Genomic DNA, 26,339 nt, shown 5'->3' on the forward strand with positions numbered 1-26,339 from the left:
TCAGACCAATAATGGCTGAAACGAGCCTCCACTCGGGATACACCCCCATGTTTGTCGGGAGGCCAAACTTGGGATTGAATCAGGCTTAAAGTCCTGTTGTGTGGCCAGCCTTCGCCACATTGAGCAGCCAGTCCTCACCCTTTGTCTTGACAAGAATCAAAACTTCCTAGTGGTGTGTGGCATGATACTTCCAACACTGAAGTTTTGTAAGTAAATGAGAAACTGAAGAAAGAACTTACAGAGGGCAGAGATAGAATAGGTTAACTAATAAAAACTTGGAATTTTTGAGCCCTGGGGTTCAGATATGTTAAAATAAAAATGTTTTTCCAGCCTCCAGCCTGTCCTGAAGGAAGTAAGAAGAAAAATGCTGGCAGAGTTAGGTTTTCTACCTCTTTGAAGTCATAGGGTGGTTCCACATTAGGGACTTGGGACCAGATCTTTGTACACTTGATCCCAAAGTCCAGTTCCATTTGGACTGTGTGAATGTAAGTGTACTGTAACTGAGCATGGGGCCCGAGTCCACCTGAAGAAGTTGACTCAAGCGGGATTGATGTGGTCCTGGGCATGGTACAGATTACAGGGTACTCACCATCTCCATCTCTCTTTACACATCTCCTGTCTCTTCATATACATTCATAGCAGCAGGAAGTTCTCCATTTTCTGCTTGAAGCATAAACAAAAATTGACACAGAGGGTTGACATGGCTGTCTCTTCTTTGGTGGAGTTGTTGCGTGTTACTTACATGTCAATAAAACTGCTTGGGCACAGAACTGTGTTTCTAATGTGAAAGCAGAGCAGCGGAAGATTAGAGAGCAATGGTTTAAAATAATCATGCCAAACATAAAAAGAAAAGAAAAAATCATTTCAAGGACAAGTTTTGGTGTTAAAGTTGTTTCTCGCTTGCCTCTCAGGGCTTCCGTACATTTCAGTCAAACTGCTGAACACACAGAGGACCAACATATAATGATTTTAATGTCCCATCATGTCTCTTTCTTTGCCCTTTCAGTCCTGCATTCATGTTTTCAGATACTGACTTTTGGTCTCAGAAGAAGGAGGTGTCTGAAGAGAACGCCCCCGCCAGCCTGAAGTCCTCCTTCATCAGCACGCAGAAGAGCCGCTGAGGCAGAGCTTTGGAGTACGGAGCGGGCCGAGGGACGCACGTACGCAGCAGGATCTCCCGGCCGGCAGGAGGGGGGAAGTCAGGCACTTTGTTTGTGGCTCCAGGCGGCCGTCTGTCGGAGCTGAAGTCTTCCTCCAGAGCTGAGAGGAGAGCAGCCTGACGGAGAAGAAGAGGGGACATTTTACAAACCAGCAGAGAAGAGCACAACTCGGAATGTGATTTTTTTTAAAGACAACAAACACCCAACAAATAACCACAGTTTCTTGTTGTACACTTAGATTTTTTTCAGAGTTTTATCTTCATAGTAATTTATTTCTGTAAAGAGGGTGGGTTTAACTGGGTATACTAGTCTCATCACTCGTGGTTACCTCATCACTGGTAAAGTCGGCCAGCTTGACGTAAGCAGCAGGAAACAAAAAAAAACAGTAGAATAGAGGAAATATACATCAGTCAAAGAAGAAGTAAACATATATACAGTGCCTATAAGAATGATTCATCCCCCTGGATGTTTACCCTGCTATTGAGGTTTTATAACAATAAAATGACATAAAAACCTCTTTAATGTCAAAGTGAAAACAGATTTATACAAAGTCATGTCAACTGAATTAAAATATGTCAGTTGAAATAAGTGACTGCATAAATATTCACCCCCTTTCAAAGTGACTGACCTAATTCAACAGAGGTCCAGACAATTGGTGCTAGTAGTCTCACAATTAGTGAAATACGGATCACCTTAGTGCAGTGAATGTGTCTACGGTGACTGTAGTATAAAGACACCTTTGTCTGGAAGGTCCAGTCACTGGTTCATCAGAATTCTTGGCTACCATTACAAAACAAGACAAAAGAACACTCCAAGCAACTCAGAGAAAATGTTATTGAAAAGTCAGGAAATGGATACAAAATCATTTCCAAGGCACTGAACATCTGCCTAGTTCAGGCCGTCCTCACAAACTGAGTGAGCATGCAAAAAGGAGACTAGTGAGAGAGGACACCAAGACACCTATGACTACTCTGAAGAAGTTACAAGCTACAGCAGCTGAGATGGGAGAGACTCTGCATACAACAACTGTTGCCTGGGTTCTTTACCAGTTAAAGGTTTATGGGAGAGTGGCAAAGAGAAAATCCCTGTTGAAGAAAACTCAGATTAACTCAGACTTGAGTTCACCAAAAGGTATGTGGGAGACTCCATGGTTGAGCGAAATAAAGTTCTTTGGTCTGACCAAAAGGCTGCGTTTTGGCCACCAGACAAGACACCAACCACTGTGCATCACCACAAACACACCATCCCCACTGTAAAGCATGGTGGTGGCAGCATCATGCTGTGGGGATGATTTTCAGCAGTCGGCCCTGGAAGGCTTGTAAAGATAGAGGGTAAAATACATGCAGCAAAATGTGGGAAAATTCTGGAGGACAGAGAACTATGGCTTGGGAGAAGATTTATTTCCCAGTAAGAAGATGACCTGAAGCATACAAACACAGAAACGGTTTAAACAAGGAGAATGTTCTGGAGTGGCCGAGTCAAAGCCCAGACCTCAATCCAATAGAGGATTTGTGGCTGGACTCAAAAGGCCTGTTCAAGCCCAAACCCCAACCTGGCAGAGCTTGGGCAGGTGTGCGAAGAGGAGTGGAGAAAGACTGCAGTGTCCAGATGTGCAAGCTTGACTGAGACACACAGACACAATGCCGTGATTGTGTTTTTGTAAGAAAATAAAAAAAAAGGCAAACTATATTGATCATAATTAATTTATAAAATCAATAAAATGGTAAAACATCCAAGGGGGTGACTATTTTTATAGGCACTGTGACAAAAACAATCCCTCACACGTGTATCAGCACATAAAATTAAGAGGTAGCATCGCTGAAAAGAACACAGAAAGGTTGTGCAGACTGAGATGGAAATTTTACCCTTTGAGCATTGATGAACATTTTGTGAATGATGCTTCCGGCTGGCCCCTGGCCCGCTCCGATCACCTCCACCTCTGGCTCCTCCAGCAGAAGGCTCACGAATCTGAAGACAAGTAATCAGATTTTTAGATTTGATTCTTTACTTAAACAGTCACAATCAAGCAGGAAACTCCGTTTAAAGCAAAATGTGAGTTTTTTTTGTTGATTTACTGTGTTTTTTTTACTTTTTGAGCTCCTCTGTGTCGTCCCCCTTCTCTTCCTCACAGATGGAAAACTTGGCCTTCAGTGAGCGAGCCCGGGTGATTACGGTCTCCATGGCGTTCAGCTGGTTAATGAAATCCTACAGAGAGAGAGCAGTTTAAAGAGTTACATCCTACAGTCACAAACAGCTCATAACTTTAATATCTAGCTCTACCATCACAGAGACTGACGGAATTATTAATAAGTAGAAGGTACCGAGGCAGTCTTATTTTATTGGCTGTCCTGTCTTTCACTCACCTCTATCTTCTTGTAGTCATAGTTTGGAGGGTGCAGCAGCTTGCTGGCCTGACTGGTAGCTTGTCGAATGCTTTTTTTGACTGAAGGGATGTCCTCTATTGATTCTGAGGTCGGGAGATCAAGAAGAGACAAAGAAAATCAAATCTTACAAGAGTGACAGTAACAGGTGAAGGAAAAGAGACCATGGAGTAAAAGCGCTACATGTTGCCAGTTTAGCTCAGTGGGTAGAGCAGGTGGTTTTTGACTTTAAACTTTTGGTATCCTAACCCTAAAGGAAGTTTGCCAGTTGCCCTCACCTTCGTCTTTGAGTTTCAGGATGGCGGAGTGGAGAATGCATGGTAGGAGATGACGAGTCACGTCTGCAGGTTTCAGCATCGCTAGATAGTGCAGAACCTACAGAGACGGAAGTTTAGTTTCTCTCATTTACCTTCAGTATCCTCTGTTACAACTGCACGTGTTAGCATATCTGCACGTGTTAGCATATCTGCACGTGTTAGCATATCTGCACATGTTAGCAAATCTGCACGTGTTAGCATGACTCTTCACTGATGGGTGTAGCCAGCAGTGACACTGACCTTCTCAGCCTCCTTGGTGTCGTCAAACAGTCGTCTCTGGCGGCGTGCAGGTGTGACTCTGGCTGTCTCCCAAGCCTCTACCCACATGTTTCCTGGAATCTTCATCCTGGCACTCAGCTCTCCTTTCACTACCTTGTTACCACTCTCATCCTCTACCTCTTCTTCCACGTAATCCCGAGGTGAGTACCAGCGAACAAAGTCCTCCAGGACACAGCCCGGGTTAGCAGCCTGTTGAGAAAGAGGTGTACATCCACATTTATCCTCATCAGAGTGAGCTTTTTAAGGCAATTTTATCTTTTTTCTGAGACTGACTGGAGGTACTACTGATACACAAGTGTCTCACCTTAAAGGACTCCATGTCAGAGAGCAGACAGGCGCTCTGCATGCGAGCTCTAAGGTGAGAACCTTCAGCTGACGTTCCCAGTTTGGCCAAAACCTCCGACTGCTCCTCCAACAGGTCCTCTGTCATCGGAGCAGGCTCCTGAAAATAGAACAAACCACTGTTTTAGTTAGTCTGTCCATTGTTTTTACAAACAGCTCTGAGAGGCAAGCTGAAAAAACAGTAGGAGACATTTAATCATCACTGTGCTTTTTAACTTAATGTAAAAGGCCTTTATTACACTGTTATTCCCAGATGCTCATGGGTTTGATTCCCTCAAAGCATTTAAAGTGCAAATTTACTGATTATCAACCAAATTTGCACTGAGGAAATCGATATGACATGTAAATGCAGTGTTTCACTGAGTGCTCATGAACAGCAGAGTCTGACCTGTGTGATGGGCACGTAGAGCGGCTCGGCAGAGTTCAGTAGAGTCATGTTATTATACGGGTGCAGTCGTCCCTCTGCTTTAGTTTTACTGCCATCCTTCTCTCCCTCAGTCTGCGACGTCTCCGCCTCTCCCTGGTCGCTCAGACACTCGAAGAACTCGTCCTCGCTGTCGCTCCATGATTCCCAGGATTTCCCAGGAGACACCTCTTTGGTGGAGTCTGATGTGGGACGGCCATTCTGGCTGCTCCCTGCCCCCCTCTGCTCTCTCTCTTTGCTCCCGTCCTGCGCCCGGCGAGCTTCATCTCTCGCCCTCTTCCTCTCGATGCAGCAGTTCAGCATCTGTGCAAGAACAGAAACGAGTTTATGTTGGTTTGTTGAATCTCATAAGAAGACAATAGCACCTGATAATTCTGTAGTAACTGATGATGATTAATGGATCATCCTAGTTTTATGCATCTAAAATTGAAACAAATCGGGAAATTTAAGTAAATTTAACAAAATGTGTGCCACTTAAATGCTGCTCTCTGTCTTTATCTTTCAGCTTTAGGCTGAAATATCTCTGAAGAGCAGAAGATTTATGATAATTTTGGGACTTTAAAACACCACTAGAAAATTATTTAGATTATATTGGGTCTCACAGTACCCGTGGTGTACCACAAGGTTTAATTTTAGGCCTACTTTTATTTCTATTCATATGCTCCCATTAGGTTTTATCATTCAGCGTCATATTATCTCTTTCCATTTTTATATGAGGATGCATGAATACACCTTCCACCAAGACCTGGTGATCCTAATAGCCCATAGGGCTGGGAAATTAATCAAAATTTAGATTAAATTGCAATATGAACTACTGCAATTTTCAAATTGCAGAAGGTGGAAACAATTTTTTTGACCTGAAATGTCTGTTAAAATTCTAGTTTAATACAGCAGAGATGTTATGCTCTACACATCGTGCAAACATTCAAGTTTCCATTAGAATAGTTAGCAAAAAATCCTGCTTTACTTCTTTTTCTCTGTTCTTTTCAATCAAAATGAGAATGGCATGACAGTAATCATTATCTTTGAAACAATTTAAATCAAATTTTTAATATGAATTGAAAGTATCCCATTAAAATTTTTTTTTGGATTGTTGAGCCCTAGTTTAATATATCTAATTTGCGTTGGACATAAGATAGAAGGATTTATTGCTTGTTTTTTATAGAAAAATAAACAAGATGAGGAACCCTAAAAATAATCACCTATTAAATTGCAATCTGGTATTGCAAAAAATTATTGCAATTATTTTCCAAAATTGTTCAGCCTTAATAGCCGAGCTGCTGTTTTTGATTTCTCAAGGATATAAAATGTTGGATGGCACACATTTTTTACAGTTAAATGAATCAAAGTCAGAAATCATTTCAATCAATTGTCCAAACCCACACATCAGCTTGACTTAAAGTTCTCTCAGCCTGCTCTCTTCTAACTTCACAACAACCGTGAGACATTTAGGACTTACTTTTGATTCAGACCTCACATTTGAACCACACATAAAGAGAGTAGTCCAAGCAAACCAGAACTATATCCAAAATCAAATACATTCTGCCCCCTGCTGGCCTGGAAAGCGTTATTCATTCATTATCCTAAAAAAATCCAAAATAGACTGGAAAGAAGGATTTTTTTAATCATTCACTACTTTAACTGCCTGATATGTCATCTTCATTTTTTTCATCTGTGTTAATTATTGTTGATCTTTGTGCTCACATTCTCTTCTCTCCCTCTTGTCTGAATTCACAGACCTCCTCTGTTGGCTGATATTTTCTTTTCCCTGGCTGTTTCTCAAAGCTAAGGAAGGATCCTCAAACAGCTGTTTTTGGAGGATACTACGCCACTGACTGCTGCTGGAGGACTGTTCCAATGACGAGGATCCTCAAAAATTTTCAATTTTCTGGGTAAAAGTTGTACAAGTTGTTAGCGCCCTCCTAGTTTGAATTTTGCCGTGTATGTGGATGCAACCTTTCCAGTGACACACACTCGCTAGTCTATTCCAAATGTGCGTTCAAGATTTACCTGGGAGGACTCTGGCCACGCCTCCAAGGGACCTGACTATGGAGGATTCTTCCCACATGGGAATGATCCTGGACTTTGTGAAACAGCTCCTGAGTGTATGCTTTTGCTGTCTGTTAAAGCAGATGCTATGTGCAGGGCTCTTACAGTTTCAACAATCAAATTGAAGACGTTTCAAGACCTGAGCAGTGAAAAACAAAACCAATTTTTGTGCGGCAAATGGTGAAAAAGGAAAGGCGTGTGAGATTTCTGGACACACCAGACAGAGCTGAATAATGTAGTTTACAGAACTGTTAATAAATGTCAATTGATAACAGACAAAGAGATTTTTGGTCATAAACACCCAAATTTGAGGATTTCTTACACATGAATGCCTCCTTTATATTAATACGGTATAGTGATAAATCGAATAACACAAGCAGCATGTTCTTATACTCCAAAACACTATTAAAATCAAGTAAATGTAAAATGTACTATGTTAGATCAGCAAATGACAGAAGAGGAAGTGGAGACACTCTTGGCAGGATATGGAGGATGCAATCAGCTGCATCACCTGTGAAAAATTGGTCAGGATGGTTATGAATGTGTTAAGATGAAGAGCATCTCACTGTATTTTTTAACTCTACCACCCCTTTTTACATTAAGATATTACAGAACCCCTAAGCCTTCCATGGCTTCCTTTTCCAAATCTAATCTAAAGAGTGCTTTTATATTCCCAAAAAACTGACAGAAATTGCCAGGTTCATTCACGTGTGAGCGGCTTGTATTCTTTTAGGAGTCTTTGTGCTAGCTGTGTGTAGATAAACATTCTAAGGTGCATCACTTAAAGCAACACAAATTGGTAAAAATATTGTAGCAACGGTTGGGAGGGCCATTAATATATAAATATATATATATACTTGCATAACAGATATCAAGCTACTGTATCATTGGTGCTTTCCAAGCGTACTATCATGGGCTATAAAGGCGTTTCAGATGGGTTCCCACATTTTTAATCCTCCCTCACTTTTGCTGCTGCCTTTAAATAAATGTTTTCCTAAACCTGAAAAAAAATCAAATAAATGTTGGTAAAAATCAAAGATTGGATAACGATTAAGATTAAGATTAAGATTTCTTTAATATCATTGTACAAGAACATACAATGAAAACTTATAAAAGTTAAGACCAGTAACTAGTAAGAAAGAGACTTTTTTATGTCCTTGAATTTATAAATTCCAATTCAAGACTAATAAAGAATGCTGCATATAAAAAAGGTATTATTATGTTTTAGAAAAGGGTAGTTTTAAAAAGTATTATAGTATTTAGTATTCTAATAACCTTAGATAAAAGTTACACCTCATGATAAACCCTTACATGATACGTATAAACATCCAACCTGTACATAGCAGCTTGTAAATACTATTTATAATTTATAAGTTTCAATTTTTAAACCATACTCTGTATTTATTTGTCTTTAATTGCATGCTCCTGTTAACATTATTTCTTTGTTCTATTATCTCTAATAGCGTGTGTTGTTTACACCACTTTTGCTGCTGTAAATCTGGAATTCCTCCTTGTTGGACTAATAAAAGAATATCTATTCTTATAATTAACAGATGGAACCTGAGAGCACTAACTCAAACATAGTAAATGTAAACTTGTTTCAGGTGCTATAGTAAATGAAGAGCTGTCTTTTCTACATCTATAAGGGAAATAAAAACAGCTAATCGATTGATGTGTCCCATTTTAAAAGCTTAAATGATGTGTAAATATAAAGCAATACCAACCTGGAGCTTCTGATGCAGAAGACAACAGCGGAGATCAGGAGGTCCACCTGCCAGTCTGAGGATTAGGAAACATGCAGAAATGACATGTATGAGTATTATATAAAATCTTATTCCTGCTTAATGTTGCTCTTAAGGCTCTGTTTTAAAATGTAGAGCACTTTGAGCTGTCCTATGTAAGAATAATGCACAATAATCATCTTGCATATGTTTCATATCTATGGTGTATTCACATTTAAATTTATGTTTTCTGTCTGTAGACAAAACTAAGAAAAGATGCTCATGAAATGTGTGAATTAATGCTGCATGAGAGTCAGGGGAGCATTAAAATTTTTTGATTTTTTTGCAGATTTCCCTGTTAGGTGAAAATCTAAAATAAGTGCTGCCCAATTTAGTAATGATGTGCAATCACGATTATACGGGAGAGTACTGGGATTCTGATATTATACATAAATGGTTTCATTAGTCTGCTGCTTTGGTTATCAAGGAATATGCAGAGAATGATGATCGTCTGGAAGAGTGTATTTCTCGACTCAGAACATACACATGATAAGTAAAATAAAAAAATACAAAACCTGAAGTTTTTACAGTACTGCTACTGAATATTTTCCAAAAATTTTTTTTTTTCAATTTCTGAAAATAAGGATACTTCTATAAAGTGCATTAGTGGCCATATTGTAAACTTAAAGGTCTTTCTGCAGGTATTCCAAAACTTATTATACTTCATACAAAAATAACTGCAGCTTTTTATGCAGTTGTGTAATTGCACAGCCTCACACTGCAATTGCAATAGAATTAGATTAACTGCACAATCTCATATCATGCAGTAGTTTCTCACCCGTAGATGAGGTAGTTGTTCTCCCATCGGTAGCGTAACTCCAGGACAAACTCCTGCCAGAGGTGGGCGACAGCTCGCAGCCCGCCGTGGTTGTAGTTGATCAGACAAATACACAGAGCGAGTCTGTAGGTCAGGCTGTCGATGGGAGCGGACTTCAACTGCAGGAATAGATTCTGGACACGGGGGGGGGGGTTCACCGAGAGAGCAACAGATGATTAGTACGTGAAAAGTTTGAGTTTAGAAGAATTAAATAGTGTGAAATAAAAGCCATGAGGAAAAAGCCCTCAAAAGTGAGACCAATGCAACAAATCCTAACAACGTAATCTAAGGGTAGGGTTTGGACATTAAATATTTTTGCAAAAGTTTTTTCCTAGGGCTTTATAATTGTGTAGGTCTGTTGTTAGATAACAGAGTACCGTCTGGACCTTCCCTCTTTATAAAGTGTATGTTTTATAAATTGATGCTAATCAAATACAGATTGATTGGTCGATAAATACTGAGTGAGCGTCATCAGAATGCTTCATCAAGGGGTCATCAACCAGCGTTTTCCAGAAGCACCAGCTGTCAAACAGCCGACTACTCACTTAATTATAGTGATCTACTTTTCTCCAGTTGTTGACATTATAAAGTAGTTTGACCAGCAAGCTGACAATTAATTTTCATCACAGTTTTTTATCTATTTTAACAACAACATCTCAACTTTGATAGATTAATGTTTCCTTGAAACATGCATCTCATTCCCAAGTCTCATTTTAGTTAAAAGGCAGCACGGATTGCCCATACTCAAATAATATCTGCAGCTTTAACACTGCTCTTGCTAACATTTGAACATCAGCAGACATCAGATTATTCTGCTCTTCTTTTGATCTAAAACAGGACTCCAAAATGTTAAAATATAGAGATAGGAAAATCTTAAAAATGCAACAATTACATAACTGTTCCCTAAAAACTAGACAGCAGACAACCCCTCCTAAAGGCTAACACTTAGGGGAAAGATATTCTCAAAGGACAAGTGTGAGACAGTTCAGCAAAGGGTTAGTGACAGACAAGCCTCTGAGGTGTTTCAGCTCCTGAGGCCTCAAATTTTTTCTCAGCACTTTAAAACACTATTATTTTTGTTCCAAATTTATCCTTTTTTGTGATTTTTTTCACTGCAATGGTTCTGCAATGGTGTTAGTTAATTATATAGTATACAGCTCTGCAGTATTTAGAGGCGTTTATTACATAGTCAGCTACCTAAGCTACCTGACACCTGAGATGTTAAACTGTCACATCATGAAAGTGTTAAAAGTCAAATTTACATAGTCAGGGTTTTTATCTTGCTCGGCTGTCCCAGAGGCGTTGGACTGTGCAGGTTTGTTCTTGCTGTTGTCTGATGATGACTTTTCCACGGCAGCATCTGGGAAAAGACACTGAAAGGAGAAAAAAAAATACCACAAACACATCAAAGAAATTCCTACAAGGAGGATAACAATCTTAAACTGTCAAAAGGACACACATGTGCTTTGATCGGGGTCGTTTGCCTGCTGGGATTATGTTTCAGCCCTTACAGACATGTCACTTCTGACAGCTGAGGGGATCTAGAGGAGCAACTTCAACACTGGCTGAAACTATGGTAGTTTACTGTCATCCTGATAAGAGGGATTGAACTGATCCTCTGTGGGCTCTCTGACTGCTCTGATAAATCACCAATCAAGGAAACCTTCACATAGCAACTGCTGCTTACGTTTGCAAGAGCGATATTCAAGACATCCACATCGTAATCCAGGAGTATTTTTCATCCCGTTTCCAAAGGTAAATTATGAAAAATGCAGATTTTGGATTTGACTCAGAATTGCCTACTCATTAGACACACAGCGTTCCTACCTCATAATTCCTCACTTTGGTTACATGACTCTCCTGGATTTTTGCAAAACAGCTGTCATAGTTATCACTGGCACTCATCTCACTCTTCCATACTGTCACATCATGAGTTAACCTTCCCATCCCTTGCTTGATCACATCATTCATTAGCACAGAAACACGTATAAAAGGAGAAAAAAGAGGTTACTGTTGTTAACTTAAATATAAAATACCCCTCACGAATAAGCCTTACCAGTAGGACAGAGTTGAGGATATCATTGCTGAGCGGTGACTCATCAATGCGGCGGTGGCGTCGGATGTGCTTCCTGGCACTGTGCACCATGTTGGAGACGGAGAGTTTGGAGATGGGAACGGTTGCTGTCGGCTCTGTGAGCTTTGACAAAGCCGAGCTGATGTCCGTGTTTTCTGCAGAGAGAGTTATTAACATCAAATGAAGCAGCTACTGATGATGACTAAAAGTGATAAGTAGTAACTTATGTTTCATGTCTGTCGTGTCTCTGAGGAGAAGAGGTTCCATACGAAGTTACAAACATTTACAAGCATTTACATTCCTTCTGGTCAAACTACAGAGAATAACAGTGTTTAACAGCAGACATGCAGCTGACCTTGGCTGTCCTCTTCTACCAGTCCTCTCCCCAGAACCTCCTCCAACGACTCTTTCCTGCAGCAGAGCTTAAAAAACTCTGTCAGAAAGTCTCCTGCACATAAAGAGAGAATTTCTAATAAAAGCTCCATTATTGTAATGATTCTTAAAAAAATACATACAGTTGAATGTCTCGTATATGTATTACAGTGGATGTTCACAAGAATTAAGATCCCTAGTTCTGTTACACATGTGCTATACTAACCAAGTAATATTCAAAGTTTAAAATCTTAGAACATTAACAACATTATAGACAAAAACATCAAGTCCTTTCTGCAACCTCTTTACCAGTTTCTATTTCCCAGTGAGGACAGAGAGAGGTTGTGCCATCTTTGATACGACTGTTATTTTGTTGTTGCACAGCCTCTAACCGGTATGAATATAACTTTTAAACATTGTTTATTCTTCATTTTAGCAGGGACAACCCACTAAGACCAAGCTCTCTTTTCCCTGGGTGCTATAGCTATACCGTCAGAAAAATGAAAGAATAAAAATAGTCTATGTTTTTTTCCTTTTCTTAAGTAGTAAAACATTACCTCTTTAAAAAACAACAGAGTAGTGTTTTCAGCAGGCCGGTAGGTACTGAGACGCAGTACCGTCACGTCTGAAACTGTCTGAAACCTGACCAGCTAGCCCAAAATCCTAGACCTAGATCCTAGATGGTGATTAGCGATTTCTTTTGCCAGCCACTGATGTGTCTGTTATTTTTCTTCAAGCTAATCTATTTACTAAGCACATCTTAAACTACCAGTACATCAGATTAATTTTATTCTTAATTTAACGATCTAAAGGTGAGATATATTAAAGTGGCACAGTCAGCCTTATATTTTTCTGAATGCAGCCCATCATTGAAAAGGTTCTGACATGAGATGGCTTCATTGTCTTTTAGCACAGTTAATCATTGCATCTACAAATGTAAGCTGAAACTCTGCCATGCAAAGAGAAAACCATTTATAAACTAGAAATATCTTCACCTTCTCTGGGCCCGCGGTCGTTTAAGATGGAAAACTGTCCAAGTCAGTACAAGAATGTCCCAACTTTTTAGGAAATGGAGCGCAGTGAAAGTTCAAGCAGGAAGACTGTTTCTGCTCATTCTTCAGTCACTACTCATTCGCATCTCTCCCTTTTCCATTCTTTCTCTCTTCCCACTCTAATGATCAGCTGATTATCAGCTGATCAGATTCTGCCACAACCTCATTTGACCAATCATCATACACCTGTCAGATTTTAAATCTGTCACTCTCTTTTACAGTCAGCCTGCTGTTCTGTGCAGAAGCTGCAACCCTCCTCCACCCCAGCCACCTCCATTCAGTTAATCAGCATTTAGTCCAGATCCTCACAGGCCTCCTGCTGATTTTGCATACCTCAGTCTCCTCCTCCATGCCACCTCATTGGTTCCTAGGTAGCTTCTCAGAAGTCTACTCCTCATCTGATCCTACATCTCTCAACACCACCACCAGTGTCTAGACTCCATAGGGGATATCCTATTCCTGCCGTTTACTTCACTACCCCTTCAAATACATGAAATCATCATGGTGGAGTCTAATTGCCAAGGACTTTGCACAATTCTTTCATTCAATTTGTAAAATAAATTATTGTTAAACTTGTATTTAGTCTCTCCTGATTGAAGTAGGGTTGTATAAAATAACTTTTTACAGAAATTGTAACAGTATGATAATTACAAGAAACATAAGAAAAGATACCTTCTCTCCCCTTTTTTTCACACAAGCTATCCTGTTTATGAAAGTGTTGGCATGAGGGCTGATCTTACCCAGCAAGCACTGAGGGTTTTCAGCTGTCCGAACTCTGACTGACCAGTGAGGAGCCTGCAGAGGGTCCAGGTCACTGCCGGGTAAGATAAGCAACAAATAAAAGGACAAATCAGGATTTAAAGCTCTGTACTCAGACATTTTTTCTAAAATATGGCGCAGTTAAAAGGGAAAGAGTATTCCTGGATGGAAGAAATATGAAAATTTTCATACTCCTCACTCTAGTTGTCAAAATATCCTGATGCTTCAATACATTTTAATACCACTTGTTTTAAAATACAACAAATGGTTGTGATTAGGCATCAAAACATTGCTCCTGTATTTGTCAAAACAGGACACAGAAAGAGTTCGCACATAATTTTAGTTGATTAAAGGCAAACAAACATAAGAAACAACAATTATTGTTCTACCCTTCCCATCACACAGGCTGGATAAATCAAAACTGCTTGTTTCAGACGGTAAGTTTAGACTGATTCTTACCTGTAGACGTCGTTGTCTACAACAATACCTTCTGTCAGGTGAGGCCATGTCGTTGCAAGATGAAGCTCACTAAAACGAACAAGGACAGACACAAAAGAATCATTCACATAGTACTTTTTGCTTTAAAGTTCGACATTTATTACACACAGTGTGGAGATGTTAAGTATTTTGTCATTTATAACATGGAAACTTCAGGGTTTTTTGGAGGGAACAGCAGCTTTAGAAGGAGGAGTATTCTACCTGATCGGCTCCTCACAGGCTCCAAAGGGAAGCTTTCCAAACTCCACTCCTCCAACCTCACCACCCAGAAGAGTGTCAAAGTCTGCAACAAAGACAAACAACGAAAGATGAAACTTCACTATGCTGCTTTGTGAATGAATAGTTTATCTTGTGTGCTGCATTGCATTGCTGTGGAGGACTGAAAATATGGGAAATATGTACAAGATTGAGTGCAAGTGTTGAGTTTGAGGGCAAAATGATCCCTTTCATGATAAGACATGAATAAATGAGCCATTTCAGGCTCTGCACATGCCTAAATACTGCACTAGTATTGTGATCTTAAAAGTCTTGCTACAGCTTTTTAGTAGTTAATCAGTGAGACTTATTTGATAAAGTGTAACTACTTCTTTCTGTTCTTTACCTGGAGGCTGCTGTGGCCATGAATGCTGCTGCCAGTCCTGGAGGATGTAGGTGAAGCGAATGGCAATGTTGATTGGAGGTAGAGGCGACAAGTTACAACCCTAAAGAGGAGAAGAAGGAGGAGAATGTAACCTTGGTTCAAAAGTGGGGAATGAATCAGATAAATTCCCCTACCAGTACTCACTATCTTTGCCTTGAAGATGTCCAGCAGCCCAGACAGGTGGTTATACTGACTTGGCACTTTACGGAGATGCACCATCTCGAAATCTGTACGCACACCTGGACCCTGACACTCCCCGGCATACATCCGCCTCCACTTTTGCTGGATCTGCACAAATATGGGCACCTGGCTGAGAGCATGGGAGGAAAAGAAGGATGCTGAGATTTTTCTAATGGAAACAGCTTCAAAAACTCAAGTCCAGCTTTTTATCGAGATGACTTTACTTATAGATGGCTTACCAGCCGCTGTTAGCGAGAGCAATTGAGACGGAACTGAGCAGCAGGTTGCATTTTGACTCGCTGATGATCGCCTCACAGTTTGTTCCAGGAGTGATGACGACAAACTCTTGCATACCGTACCTGTGAGCACAAACACAAGGCAGAACACAAATCCTTATCCAATCTTTACTAATAATGGACAAACACAAAAGGATCATCATTCTGTTTACACCTCACTAAGTAAATGTAAGGCCGTGGAGTCGCAAGAAAGATCATGGTTTACCCTACCAAAACGTCCCAAAATGTACTAAATGAAACTGGACTGCTCAGTGGAAATGTACTTTAACTGAGGCCGGGCTACAGAGGACCATGTGATTCTGTGTGGTTGACTCACCATCTAACCAGGCAGTGTACTCGAGGAGGGAAATCATTGTTCATACACAGAAGGTCCTGCATCGCTGAAGGGAACGCATCTGAACAAAGAAATCAGTTAAAGGGTCAAACACTACAGTAACTGTAAAAGACACACACAAAAAAAACAGTTGCCTCAAATATCTGTCGAGATAACTACCTTCTTCAAGCTTCTCCCTCTCGTTCTCGTTCTCATTTTCTGGTTTCAGGATGAAGTGAGTGATGAAGAATTTAAAATCTGCAAAGTTTATTTCCTGGGACTTCTCCAGCCAGGTGCCTGTGGTGTAATCACCCTGTTTTCAAATTAACATCAGAGCAGAGTTAAACATAGCCAGCAGATCGCTGGTCTAATTCAGGAGGTTATCGAAGACCTTCTGAGAGCAGGATACCTTCTCTGGAGATGACCTCCCTGCGGAGTTCCCGATCAGCTTCCAGTCATTTAAGACCTCCTCCACCCTGGACACAAACCTTTGAACAGAAAGTTAATTCACTGTCGGCAGGAGTGATTGGTTGGATACAAAGAAAGGGCGTTTATTCCCCTAATACTGCCCTGCAATATTCATTGTCTTCACTACCAGATAGAAATATATATCATCAGTTGTGTTGCTGCAATGTCAGAATTAGCAATGATTACCTTTAATTTTGCACTTAAATATCTTTTATTGCCTCTCAATGAAACAAAAAGTATGCATTTTATTTAGTGCAGCCAATTTCAAAATGTAAACCCAATCTTCTTCAATTGTTTAAGTCTTCTTTTTTTGCAATATTAATTAATAGGGTGGGCCTATTTGATTAAGATAGTAATTTCAGGGTGTATGTACACTCATACTAAGACGTGCATCAGTTTTTTCCAGTTCACTCCAAATGTTAACCAGGGAAGCTGGCACTGAAGTTAAAGATGCATTGCATGTGTTGGTATTATCAAATGGCATCTTGGGAGTGCCAGTTTAGTGAGCTTTCCAGTGACTGAGCCATTACTGTGGGTGGGCCTGACCATTACCATTGCTGCTGATATTATAGTCCTAAAGAAAATAAAAGATCAAGATGCATTCATAGCCAGGACAGACAAATTTTTCTCATATGTTGTTGTTGCCCTATTTGTTTGTCTCCCCCAAACTCATCTTCTGCAGATGGCTGTTTGAGGTTTCTGCCTGGTAAAAGGATGTTTTTTTTCTCTTCACTGTGGTTTAAGTCTGGAGTCTTTGTAAATAATATAACTAATACTGCGGTCTAGACCTGCCCTCTTTGTAAAGTGGCTTGAGATAACTTTGCTTCTGAAGTGGCGCTATACAAATAAAGATTGATGCTTTACTTTTTTTTGTCATACTTTGCACTGACTTTTATATTACACGTTTACTTTTATATTTACTGAAATAAAAAACAATTCCAACCCTGATAATCTGTTCATACGGCTGCTCTCACACACACTGTTACAGTAAGTTATATGCAAGGGTTGAAAGTCACTAAATACATTTACTCACATTACTGTAAATGAGAAGCTGTCTTGTATACTTGTATTTCTTTTTAGTAGTTTTTAAATTAATTAATTTTACTATAACTTAAGTATATTTTAGGGAAAGTATTGTACTTCATTACCCTTCAAAAAGCATCTACTAATAGGTAATGAAAAAGAAAACTACACATCAAAATGAAGAAGCCAGAGCTGTCTGTCAGTGGAATGAAACTGCCCAGTAGTTTGGCTTTGACTGCACATGACAGTCAGCAGCACAAAGCAAAAGAACAGCTCCACATTACATCCACAAACAGACAAAGGTGTGCCCTCACCTAAACAACCTGGTTGGAGAGTCATATTCTCTTGTTGCTCTTCCACACTAAGGAATGATCATGTTTAACTGTATAATCCCCCTTGGGTATCAAAAGCAGCTGCTCAGTATTTCTGATGAATTGCACTTTTCCTTAACTTGAGTAGATTTATGACCAGTAATTTAAAATCTACTTCAGCCAATTTTAACCAAAGTAACTTTAGTTTTTCTTCGACTATAATAGTCTTGTATTTTTTCTAACTGATTGTTAAAATTAACAATCCCAAATCCAAAAAACTTGGGGTGCTGCATAAAATGTTACCAAAAACAGAATGTAATGTTTTACAAATCTTATAAATTTATATTTTATTCATAATAGAACATAAAAACAAAAGCATGAAACTGAGATATTTGACCATTCCATGAAAAATATCAGCTCATTTTAAATTTGATGGTAGTAATGCATCTCAAAAGAGTAGAGACGGGACAACAAAAGGCTGGAAAAGTAAGTGTTATTAATGACAAACAGCTGGAGAGCATTTTGCAACTAATCAGGTTAATTGTCAACAAGTCAGTAACATGTAAAGGGAACATTTTAGAGAGGCAGAGTCTCTCAGAAGTAAAACAGGCAGAGGATCCACAATCTGTGGAAACTGCATCTAAGAATTGTGGAATAATTTCATAGAAATGTTCCTTAACATTAAAATTGGCGAGATGTTGAATATCTCACCATTTACAGTACATGCTATCATCAAAAGATGCAGAGAATCTGGAGAAATCTCTGTGAGCAAGGGACAAGGCTGAAGGTTAATAGTGGATGCCCGTGATGTTGGGACACTCAGGCGGCACTGCTTTACTAACAAGCATGATTCTGTACTGGAAATCACTGTATGGGCCCAGGAACACTTTCAGAAATCACTGTTTATCAGCACAGTTTGACACAAAGGCAAGATAAGCTGTGACATGCAAATAAGAAGCCATATGTGAACACAATACAGAAACTTTTGTAAAAATAAGAGGGGAAGCAACACTATGATAAACATGGCCCTAAGACAGTGCTAAACCGCATCCATCACAACGGCATGGCCACCGAGTAAGAGAAATATTTGCATCATAAAACTCAAAATCCTGCAAAGACGACCCGGGGCTGTTGAGCAGCTAGAATCCTACATCAGACAAGAATGGGACAACACTGCTCTCCCAAAACTCTAGCAACTTGTCTGCTCACTTCCACAGGTTTACAGGCTGTTTTTAAAGCATGAGTGGATGCTACACATGGATCTGTCCCTACTTTTTTGAGATTACTGCTGCCATCAAATTCAAAATGAGCTAATATGTTTCATGGGATGGTAAAATGTCCCAGCTTCAACATCTAATATGTTGTTTTACTTTTACAAAGTGTCCCACCCTTTTTGGAATAAGGGTTAAATATGCACTACTCATTGAATTATATCTTTTAGTCCCAATACTGTATTATTGCACTTTACCATATTAAAACACTGTAACACTCAATCACATTAGCTGCTTTTATTAACCATACGCCACCTGATCACCTTTAAAGTCATGCCTAGTTTTATTTATTGCATCAGTTTTACTTTGCTGCTGACCTTTCTGCCTTGTTTACCTTCCTCCTCTTCTATCTAGTGTGGCTGCAAAGACTCTTTTCCCCTCAGGGGGGATCAACAACTACCTTATGTCTTGTCTTAGAAAGCTGTTAATGTTATGCAGCAACAACAGGTTAAACTCAGTTTGCATTACAGTCGGCTTTTTATACACTACCTTTAGAGCTTGGACACTTCAGTATATAACAGAGTGTCTTTAAAACTGATAAATGTTAAGATTAGGAGATGGGAGACGTAGTTAATGACTTAGCTTAACAGTAACCTTGTAACGTAACCTTCACTATAATCACAAAAAAACACAAGCATGTGTAAGACGATGTTAGACAATCTGCTTTAAAAATCACGACCCATAGTATTTATTTAAGAGAGTAAAAGGTGATTTAAATCCCGGACTGGGCCTGTAACATCAGGTTGATGTCTGCCTACCGTTCCCACTCCGAGGCGGTGGTGAAATCTGTGATCTCAAACACTTCCGTCTCGGGCTAAAGGAGAAAAATGAAGGTTAGGAAACGATAATCTAATTCTTGATGTTATTTCAAATATTTTAACGACTACTTTGGCTGTCTGCGCTGATTAACAAGGCTGAAGAAAACTCACATCACTGTCGGCAGCCATGTTGGTATCCTGTTGTTATTATTCTTCTTCGTCCACGTCCGCTAACTCTTCCTTGACTATAAATGACAGCTAGCAAACAGCTCGTCGAAGAATTACCGCCACCTGCTGGTCAAAACGTGGAACAATAAATTGGAATTCTCTCAATTTTTCCTGATTTTACTCTGTTCACACTCTAAAAAAACGATTTAGACCTCTTTGATTTGTAGAATATCTATGGCTAATTTTTTTTACGATTTTGAGCTGAAAATATTAGTTATTAAAACAATATGTTATTAAGATACTGTATTTTCCTAAATATAGTTAATTCTAAATAAAAAAAAAAACAAAACATGAATATATGTTTGATACAGTTATATGCAGAACGGGATCTATGGCCTAAATATAAATTCTAAGAATAACAAAGTAAATTTAATCAATTAAAATATCAAATATTTATGTAAATAAAGTTTATAAATATTTTGGATCAGTGGGTGCTCTAAATGGCTTGTTTCATGGGAAACATCCAAATATGCTTTTTTCGTTTCTATAATTTATGCACATAAATTTTTCATCTCTATTAAAAAAAGATTGAAAACAGTGCTTTGCATAGTTTAGTCCATATCCTATGGCCTTGTTATTTTTATTCTTCCTTAAGCAGACTGAAAAAGTTCCAGTTTTTCTTTGAAATCTCAAAAAATATGATAAAAGGACTTATTACCCTTTTGCTCTTTTACTCTTTTGCAATTCTTTAACACATTATCAGGTCAGCTTCTGTTCTATTTAGGTAATTTCTGCACCTTGTTTGGAGGTTGCAACTGCTGGTCATGTCTAATGTCGTCCACATGGATGCGCTGTAGGACAAACAGCTACTTTGTGCAGGTTAGGATGGAAACAACCAACAGCAGAAGCACTTTTTGAAGCTGTTCAATCATGCAGATTCTTTGTAGTTTTATGCTGAGCCGGTGTATTACCCAGGATGTCTTACAGTGTCTATACACAGAAGCGATTTCTCTTGACCCATTCAGCTTTCCACCTGGGCAGGTGCACACTACCTCAGACCATGCCGGTCCTGGGCTCCCCCTGAAGCACCATATCATTGTTTAACTTGGTGCAGACACCTGATCAGTGAAGTCCAATACAGCTTAAACTTCCTGAGCTCACACAATCATCCACACTCAGATGTCTAGTTTAGTTTAGATTACATGTGTGCTCCTGCACCAGGTGACTCACCTCTTTAATCAGGGTTGATTGTAGGGTTTCATGCACATTACATCAGCAAATAGTGAACTTAAGTTAGCAGATACTTTATTTCAGTAAGGTAAAAAAACTTTACAATACACATTATAAGTAATAATGAGCTCTTATTTAAAGCGTCAATACCAATCACTTATTGAAATAACAAAATTACATATTTTAGCTTCACATGTAAAAAACACAATTTCTCAAAATGGCATGAGCCTTTATTTTTCTTACATTAACATTGTAGATGGGCTCATTAGAGCAGGAGAGTAATGTCAGTGTGAATAGCTGAGCTGGGACTAGCAACATTTATTTCAATCTGCTGCAAAGCTGATCAGAGCTTGGCCCAGGAGGTGAATGCTAACCAGGGGGCTAGCACTGATGCTATAGCTCCAATGTGCATGTGTTGGGATTAATGAATGGCATCTGAAGTGGTCTTAAATACTGTGTCTAACAGTGTTAGAGCAGAAGAGATGTGAAAAGGTTCACTTCCTGGTGGGAAGAATCTCAACTCTGTCTCTGACTTTTACTAATAGTGAGGGTAAGAAGTTAGACACTGAAGTAACTCCTTCAAAAATGACCAATAAGAAGAATGTGCATTTTTCTCGTTGATTGCAGGTTATTTCAAACAACTAATGCCATCATTGCAGGACCACACAGCATGGATTTACATGATCCATTCAGGCAGACAGGCAGCTGCAGATGATAGACAAACAGAATACAGTCACTTAATACTGATGGGTGCTTCACTCACCAACTTCTGCCACCAGTGCAAGTGTGTACAAATAGTTGATAGTAAAACCTTTAAAGCAAAGGTTCACTTAAATATTTGTTGTTTCAGATTAATAAGTCAAAAACAAAGTCACTTTTATAAGAATGTTTTATTGCATTTCTATTCTACCATAGTGCATATATTACCTGTTTTAATAAATAAGATCAGGTTTATTACCATACAGCTAAAGCAGCACAAAAGCAAACAGAGACATCAGTCACATATCATTAATAAGTATCAAGGTTAATTTTTTGGGAGTAAAAAAACAAACAAACACTTTGGTCCTTCCATACTGGAAATACTCATCTAACACTGATGGGTCCTAATACTGTATGTACAGTATTTGCCCCTTTTCTGATTCCTGAGTTTTTTGAATATTCATCACACTTAAATGTTTTGGATCACCACCCAATTTTTATATTTCACAAAGACAACCCAAGTAAATGGAAAATGCAGTGTTTGAAAGATTATTTAATGTTTTAAGGGGGGGAAAATCCAAACCTCTCTCCTGTGTGAAAAAGTAATTGCCCCCCTTGATAAATCATGAGTTAACTGTGATTAACCACAGTTTTTGGAAAGCTGAATTCAATTTCACTGGCCACACCCAGGCCTGATTACCGCCAGATTTGTTGAATTAAAAAAAAAAATCACTTAAATAGAAACTGTCAGACAAAATGAAGTAGGCTACAAGATCTCAAAAAGAAATGCATTATGCCACAAGCCAAAGAAATTCAAGAACAAATGAAAAACAAAGTGATTGGAATCTATCAGTCTGGAAAAGGTTACAAAGCCATTTCCAAGGCTTTGGGACTCCAGCAAACCGCAGTCAGAGCCATTATTCACAAATGGAGAAAACAAGGTACAGTGGTGAACCTTCCCAGGAGTGGTTGGCCATCCAAAATCACTCTGAGAGTGCAACCACGACTCATCCAGTAGGTCACAAAAGAACCTCGAACGACATCCGAAGACCTGCAGGCCTCACTGGCCTCAGTTAACGTCAGTGTTCATGACTCAACCATAAGAAAGACACTGGGCAAAAATGGCACCCATGGGAGAGTTCCAAGGCCAAAACCACTGCTGACAAAAAAAAGAGCACAAAGGCTCATCTCACATTTTCCAAGAAACATCTTGATGATCCCCAAGACTTTTGGAGAAATATTCTGTGGACTGACGAGACAAAAGTTGAACTTTTTGGAAGGTTTGAGTCCCGTTACATCGGGCGTAAAAATAACACAGCGTTTGATAAAAAGAACATCATGCCAACAGTCAAACATGGTGGTGTCAGTGTGATGGTCTGGGGCTGCTTTGCTGCTTCAGGACCTGGACCACTTGCTGTGATTGAAAGAACAATGAATTCTGCTGTCTACCAGAAAATCCTGAAGGCGAACGTCCGGCCATCAGTATGTGCCCTCAAGCCCAAGCACTCTTGGGTTATGCAGCAGGACAAGACCCGAAATAGACCTGCAAGTCCACCTCTCAATGGCTCAAAAAAAAAAAACTAAATTAAGGTTTTGGAGTGGCCCAGTCAGGGTCCAATCTTAAATCCAACTGAGATGCTGTGGTGTGACCTTAAACGGTAATTCATGCTAGAAAACCCTCCAATATGGCTGAGTTAAAGCAATTCTGTGAAGAAGAGTGGGTCAAAAATTCCTCCACAGTGATGAGAAACACTCATCATCCGTTATCGCTTGATTTCAGTTATTGCTGCCAAGGGTGGCACAACAAGTTATTAGGTTCAGGGGGCAATTACTTTTTCACACAGGGCTAGATAGGTTTGGACCCCCCCCCCTTAAAAAATTACATAATCATTAAAACACTGCAATTTCCATTTACTTGGGTTGTCTTTGTGAAATATAAAAATTGGTTTGATGATCCGAAACATTTAAGTGTGATAAATCTGCAAAAGACTCAGGAATCAGAAAGGGGGCAAATACTTTTCACACCACTGTATGAGTTCATCACTGAGTTAGTTCACATGGATTTGAGTATCCCAGTTATAATGAGGGCTAATCCCTTTCTAAAATGAAGAAATGACATTTATAAGCCCAGAAACAAAACAGGAAACTTTCAAAAGAATGGTCTAAACCAGATTAAGTCCATGTAAACAAACTTGAATGATAAATCAGACAAAAACGTCCCTTTAACAGCTTTTCAAAAAAATATTCTAAGGCTGTTCGATTGTTTCATGCATTTCTACAGTAATTAAGTATAAATAAAACAGTTAGCAACCTAAAAATATTCTCCCATCCCTAATAAAAAATCCTTCAAGTCATAAAGTCTGCAGAGCGATTATCTTTAAATATTCATGGCTCTTCTTATCAAGTGTGAACAACAGTAAAACTGTTAAAAAATAAATACACATATAAAATCTTACACCCCTCTTCAACATAAACACTCCATAAAAACACATGGTTGATATCCAGCAGGAAAATGTCTGCTCATGGGTTCAAACACTGACGGTAACATCGTCTCAGCAGTGAATCTGACATTCCTCCACAAAAGAAACCATTTTAACACAATAAATGGACGGATGGGGTAAATTACTTCCAAATGGATATGTTGAATGTTATAAAGCAGCCTAAACCATGATCTTTTTATAAAATAAATGTGCATTTTGGTGTCTTAATTTACCCAAAATTAAACCTATTTGTTTTCTTTGTATGACAGTTTGATTTAGGATTGCCATAGTCTGAGTTAGTTAGGGAAAAGATCATGGTTTCAGCTAAAATAATATCTAAATGTTGCTACACTTTCTTGCAGGTACAGGAACCGCCTAAATGAGGTGATGGATCTTGCTGAAGCATGAATATCTATCTTGCAAAACAACATCCATCTACATAATAAACTAAGCGTTGACAGAGTCCCACAAACAATAAGGCAGCATTTTAATCTAGTGCACATCATCTTTTCTTTCTATTGCATAGCTGATCAAATCATCTTCACAATACAAAAACCTTAAATGATCAACCTTAGTCTTTGTCTTTTAGCTTCTGCTCAAAGTTCTGAAGCCCAAACTGCTACCGAAGGCTTTGCTATCAGTGTGTTAATAAATATGTGAGAGGGAGGTGGATGGAGTGTAATATAAAGCGCTTTGAGTGGCCAGACAACCAGAAAGAAGCAAATTAAGTGCTTATTTGTAGAAATTATTTGCTACCACAAAAACACTCAAAGACAGAAAGGTGTCTTCATCTATTTGTTACTTCATCAGTAACGTAAAAACCACTTGTTTTTTTCATTTGGCTTATTGAAAGTCAGTATCAGATACACAGAGAGCTGTATTTAGACTTAGAACCCCCACACCTTCACTGATTTTAGTTCAGTTTCCACTATATTTAAAGAAAAGCATGGATACTGCAAGTAGTTTTTAGAAACACACCTGTAGGAAGGTTCAAACTAAGGCTACCAGTGTTATACTGTTAGTTCAGATGAGATTAGGGTCTAATAGAACAGGTGAAACTTTCTAATTGTGTGCTGTTCCATCCTTTCAGGAGCACTGTTGGTAAGATACCATAGTTGGGCAGCAGCTGTTTATTACTCACTGTAGCATCTTTCTGCTTTCACAGTGATGTCAAACAAGGACACCACTGCTCCTTAAAGGGATATTTAAGTATTAGAAGTTGGGTTGTGTAAGGTACCTAGCAAATGTAAAACCATTAGAGATCCAAGTGAGCCTTTCCCCTTCTAATAGATGAAGTTAGGCTATATAGTGCCACAGATGGGTACAGCTAATGAAGCGATTTTAAGGTTAAAATGAGCAAATAACAAATGCTGGCTCAACTGAACCTGATATGTAAAATTTCTGAAGCATGTTATTTTTCACCCAGAAAGCCTCTGTGTTTGACACTATTATGCAATGTGAGTTTAGGCTACTGGCTACACAGTCTTCCGCCTCAGCGTAACTGAACAGCTGCTTAAGTCTGCAGGCTTTGTCTGAGGAAAAAAACCCACCAAATTAAGCTCAAACTTGTTATTTCAGTTCAGTTTTACACTTCAACAAATTACACATTTTCATAAAGTAAACATATCGTACTGACTGCTTGTCTACAATTTATCTTCAGAAAGTTGAAGAAGGTTGGTAAAACACTGGCGTTTAGTAAGGCAGGGAACTCTGGATGGGGAGTGATGCAGGCTGCAGGCGTCAGTGAGCCACTATCCTGAAGTTGGGTTGTATAAAATGTCCTGAAGAAGTGCTGTAACAAAGTCCTACTTATGAAAGCAGTAGCTCTCTTGGATATTGGCTCAGAGTTACCACATCCACACCACCAGGTAAGCTAACCAGTCTTCACTAACGTTTCTCTCCTCTCTCTCTTTCTTCTGATCTGTAGAAGTTCCTCTGTTGATTCTGGCTCACAAAAGTATCCTCTTGTATCCACAGTAAACAACACATCTTTGTCACTCAAGTCAAAATTGATCATTTTAGAGTTGTTTAAGCTAAGTTATTCCTTGTTTCCTCTGGAAAAGCCTACAGACCCTAGCAGCTGTTCAGAAACACTAAGGTGGAAGAGTACGTAGCGAGTAGCTGAATCACGCATTGTAAAATAGTGCCAAACCGAGCCAGCATTCTTTTAATGGCACTTTTTTTTTTTACCTTAAAC

The 26,339-nt window shown here is 39.1% G+C and overlaps 1 protein-coding gene across 2 annotated transcripts; it reads right to left on the minus strand.

Annotated features, from left to right (window-relative positions):
• Positions 1–1,034: 1,034 nt before the first annotated feature.
• rab3gap1 (RAB3 GTPase activating protein subunit 1) lies at positions 1,035–19,787 on the minus strand. 2 transcript variants are annotated; one of them, XM_041815631.1, is made up of 25 exons: positions 19,737–19,787; positions 19,566–19,621; positions 16,144–16,222; positions 15,915–16,047; positions 15,738–15,816; positions 15,365–15,484; positions 15,090–15,255; positions 14,907–15,006; positions 14,507–14,588; positions 14,267–14,335; positions 13,789–13,862; positions 11,980–12,072; positions 11,607–11,779; positions 10,813–10,923; positions 9,512–9,684; positions 8,677–8,731; positions 4,868–5,206; positions 4,442–4,579; positions 4,099–4,326; positions 3,820–3,916; positions 3,524–3,627; positions 3,250–3,365; positions 3,026–3,128; positions 1,489–1,512; positions 1,035–1,276 (listed from the first exon to the last, which is right to left on the minus strand). In XM_041815631.1, the coding sequence occupies exons 1-25, from the start codon at positions 19,752–19,754 to the stop codon at positions 1,043–1,045; spliced, it is 2,964 nt and encodes a 987-aa protein (XP_041671565.1). In that variant the 5' UTR covers positions 19,755–19,787; the 3' UTR covers positions 1,035–1,042. The 2 variants fall into 2 exon arrangements, with proteins under 2 accessions (XP_041671565.1, XP_041671566.1); XM_041815632.1 differs by lacking the exon at positions 1,489–1,512.
• Between the last annotated feature and the right edge of the window lie 6,552 nt (positions 19,788–26,339).

The sequence above is a fragment of the Cheilinus undulatus genome, linkage group 20 (assembly GCF_018320785.1).
Source record: "Cheilinus undulatus linkage group 20, ASM1832078v1, whole genome shotgun sequence".
NCBI classification, from domain to species: Eukaryota; Metazoa; Chordata; class Actinopteri; order Labriformes; family Labridae; genus Cheilinus; species Cheilinus undulatus.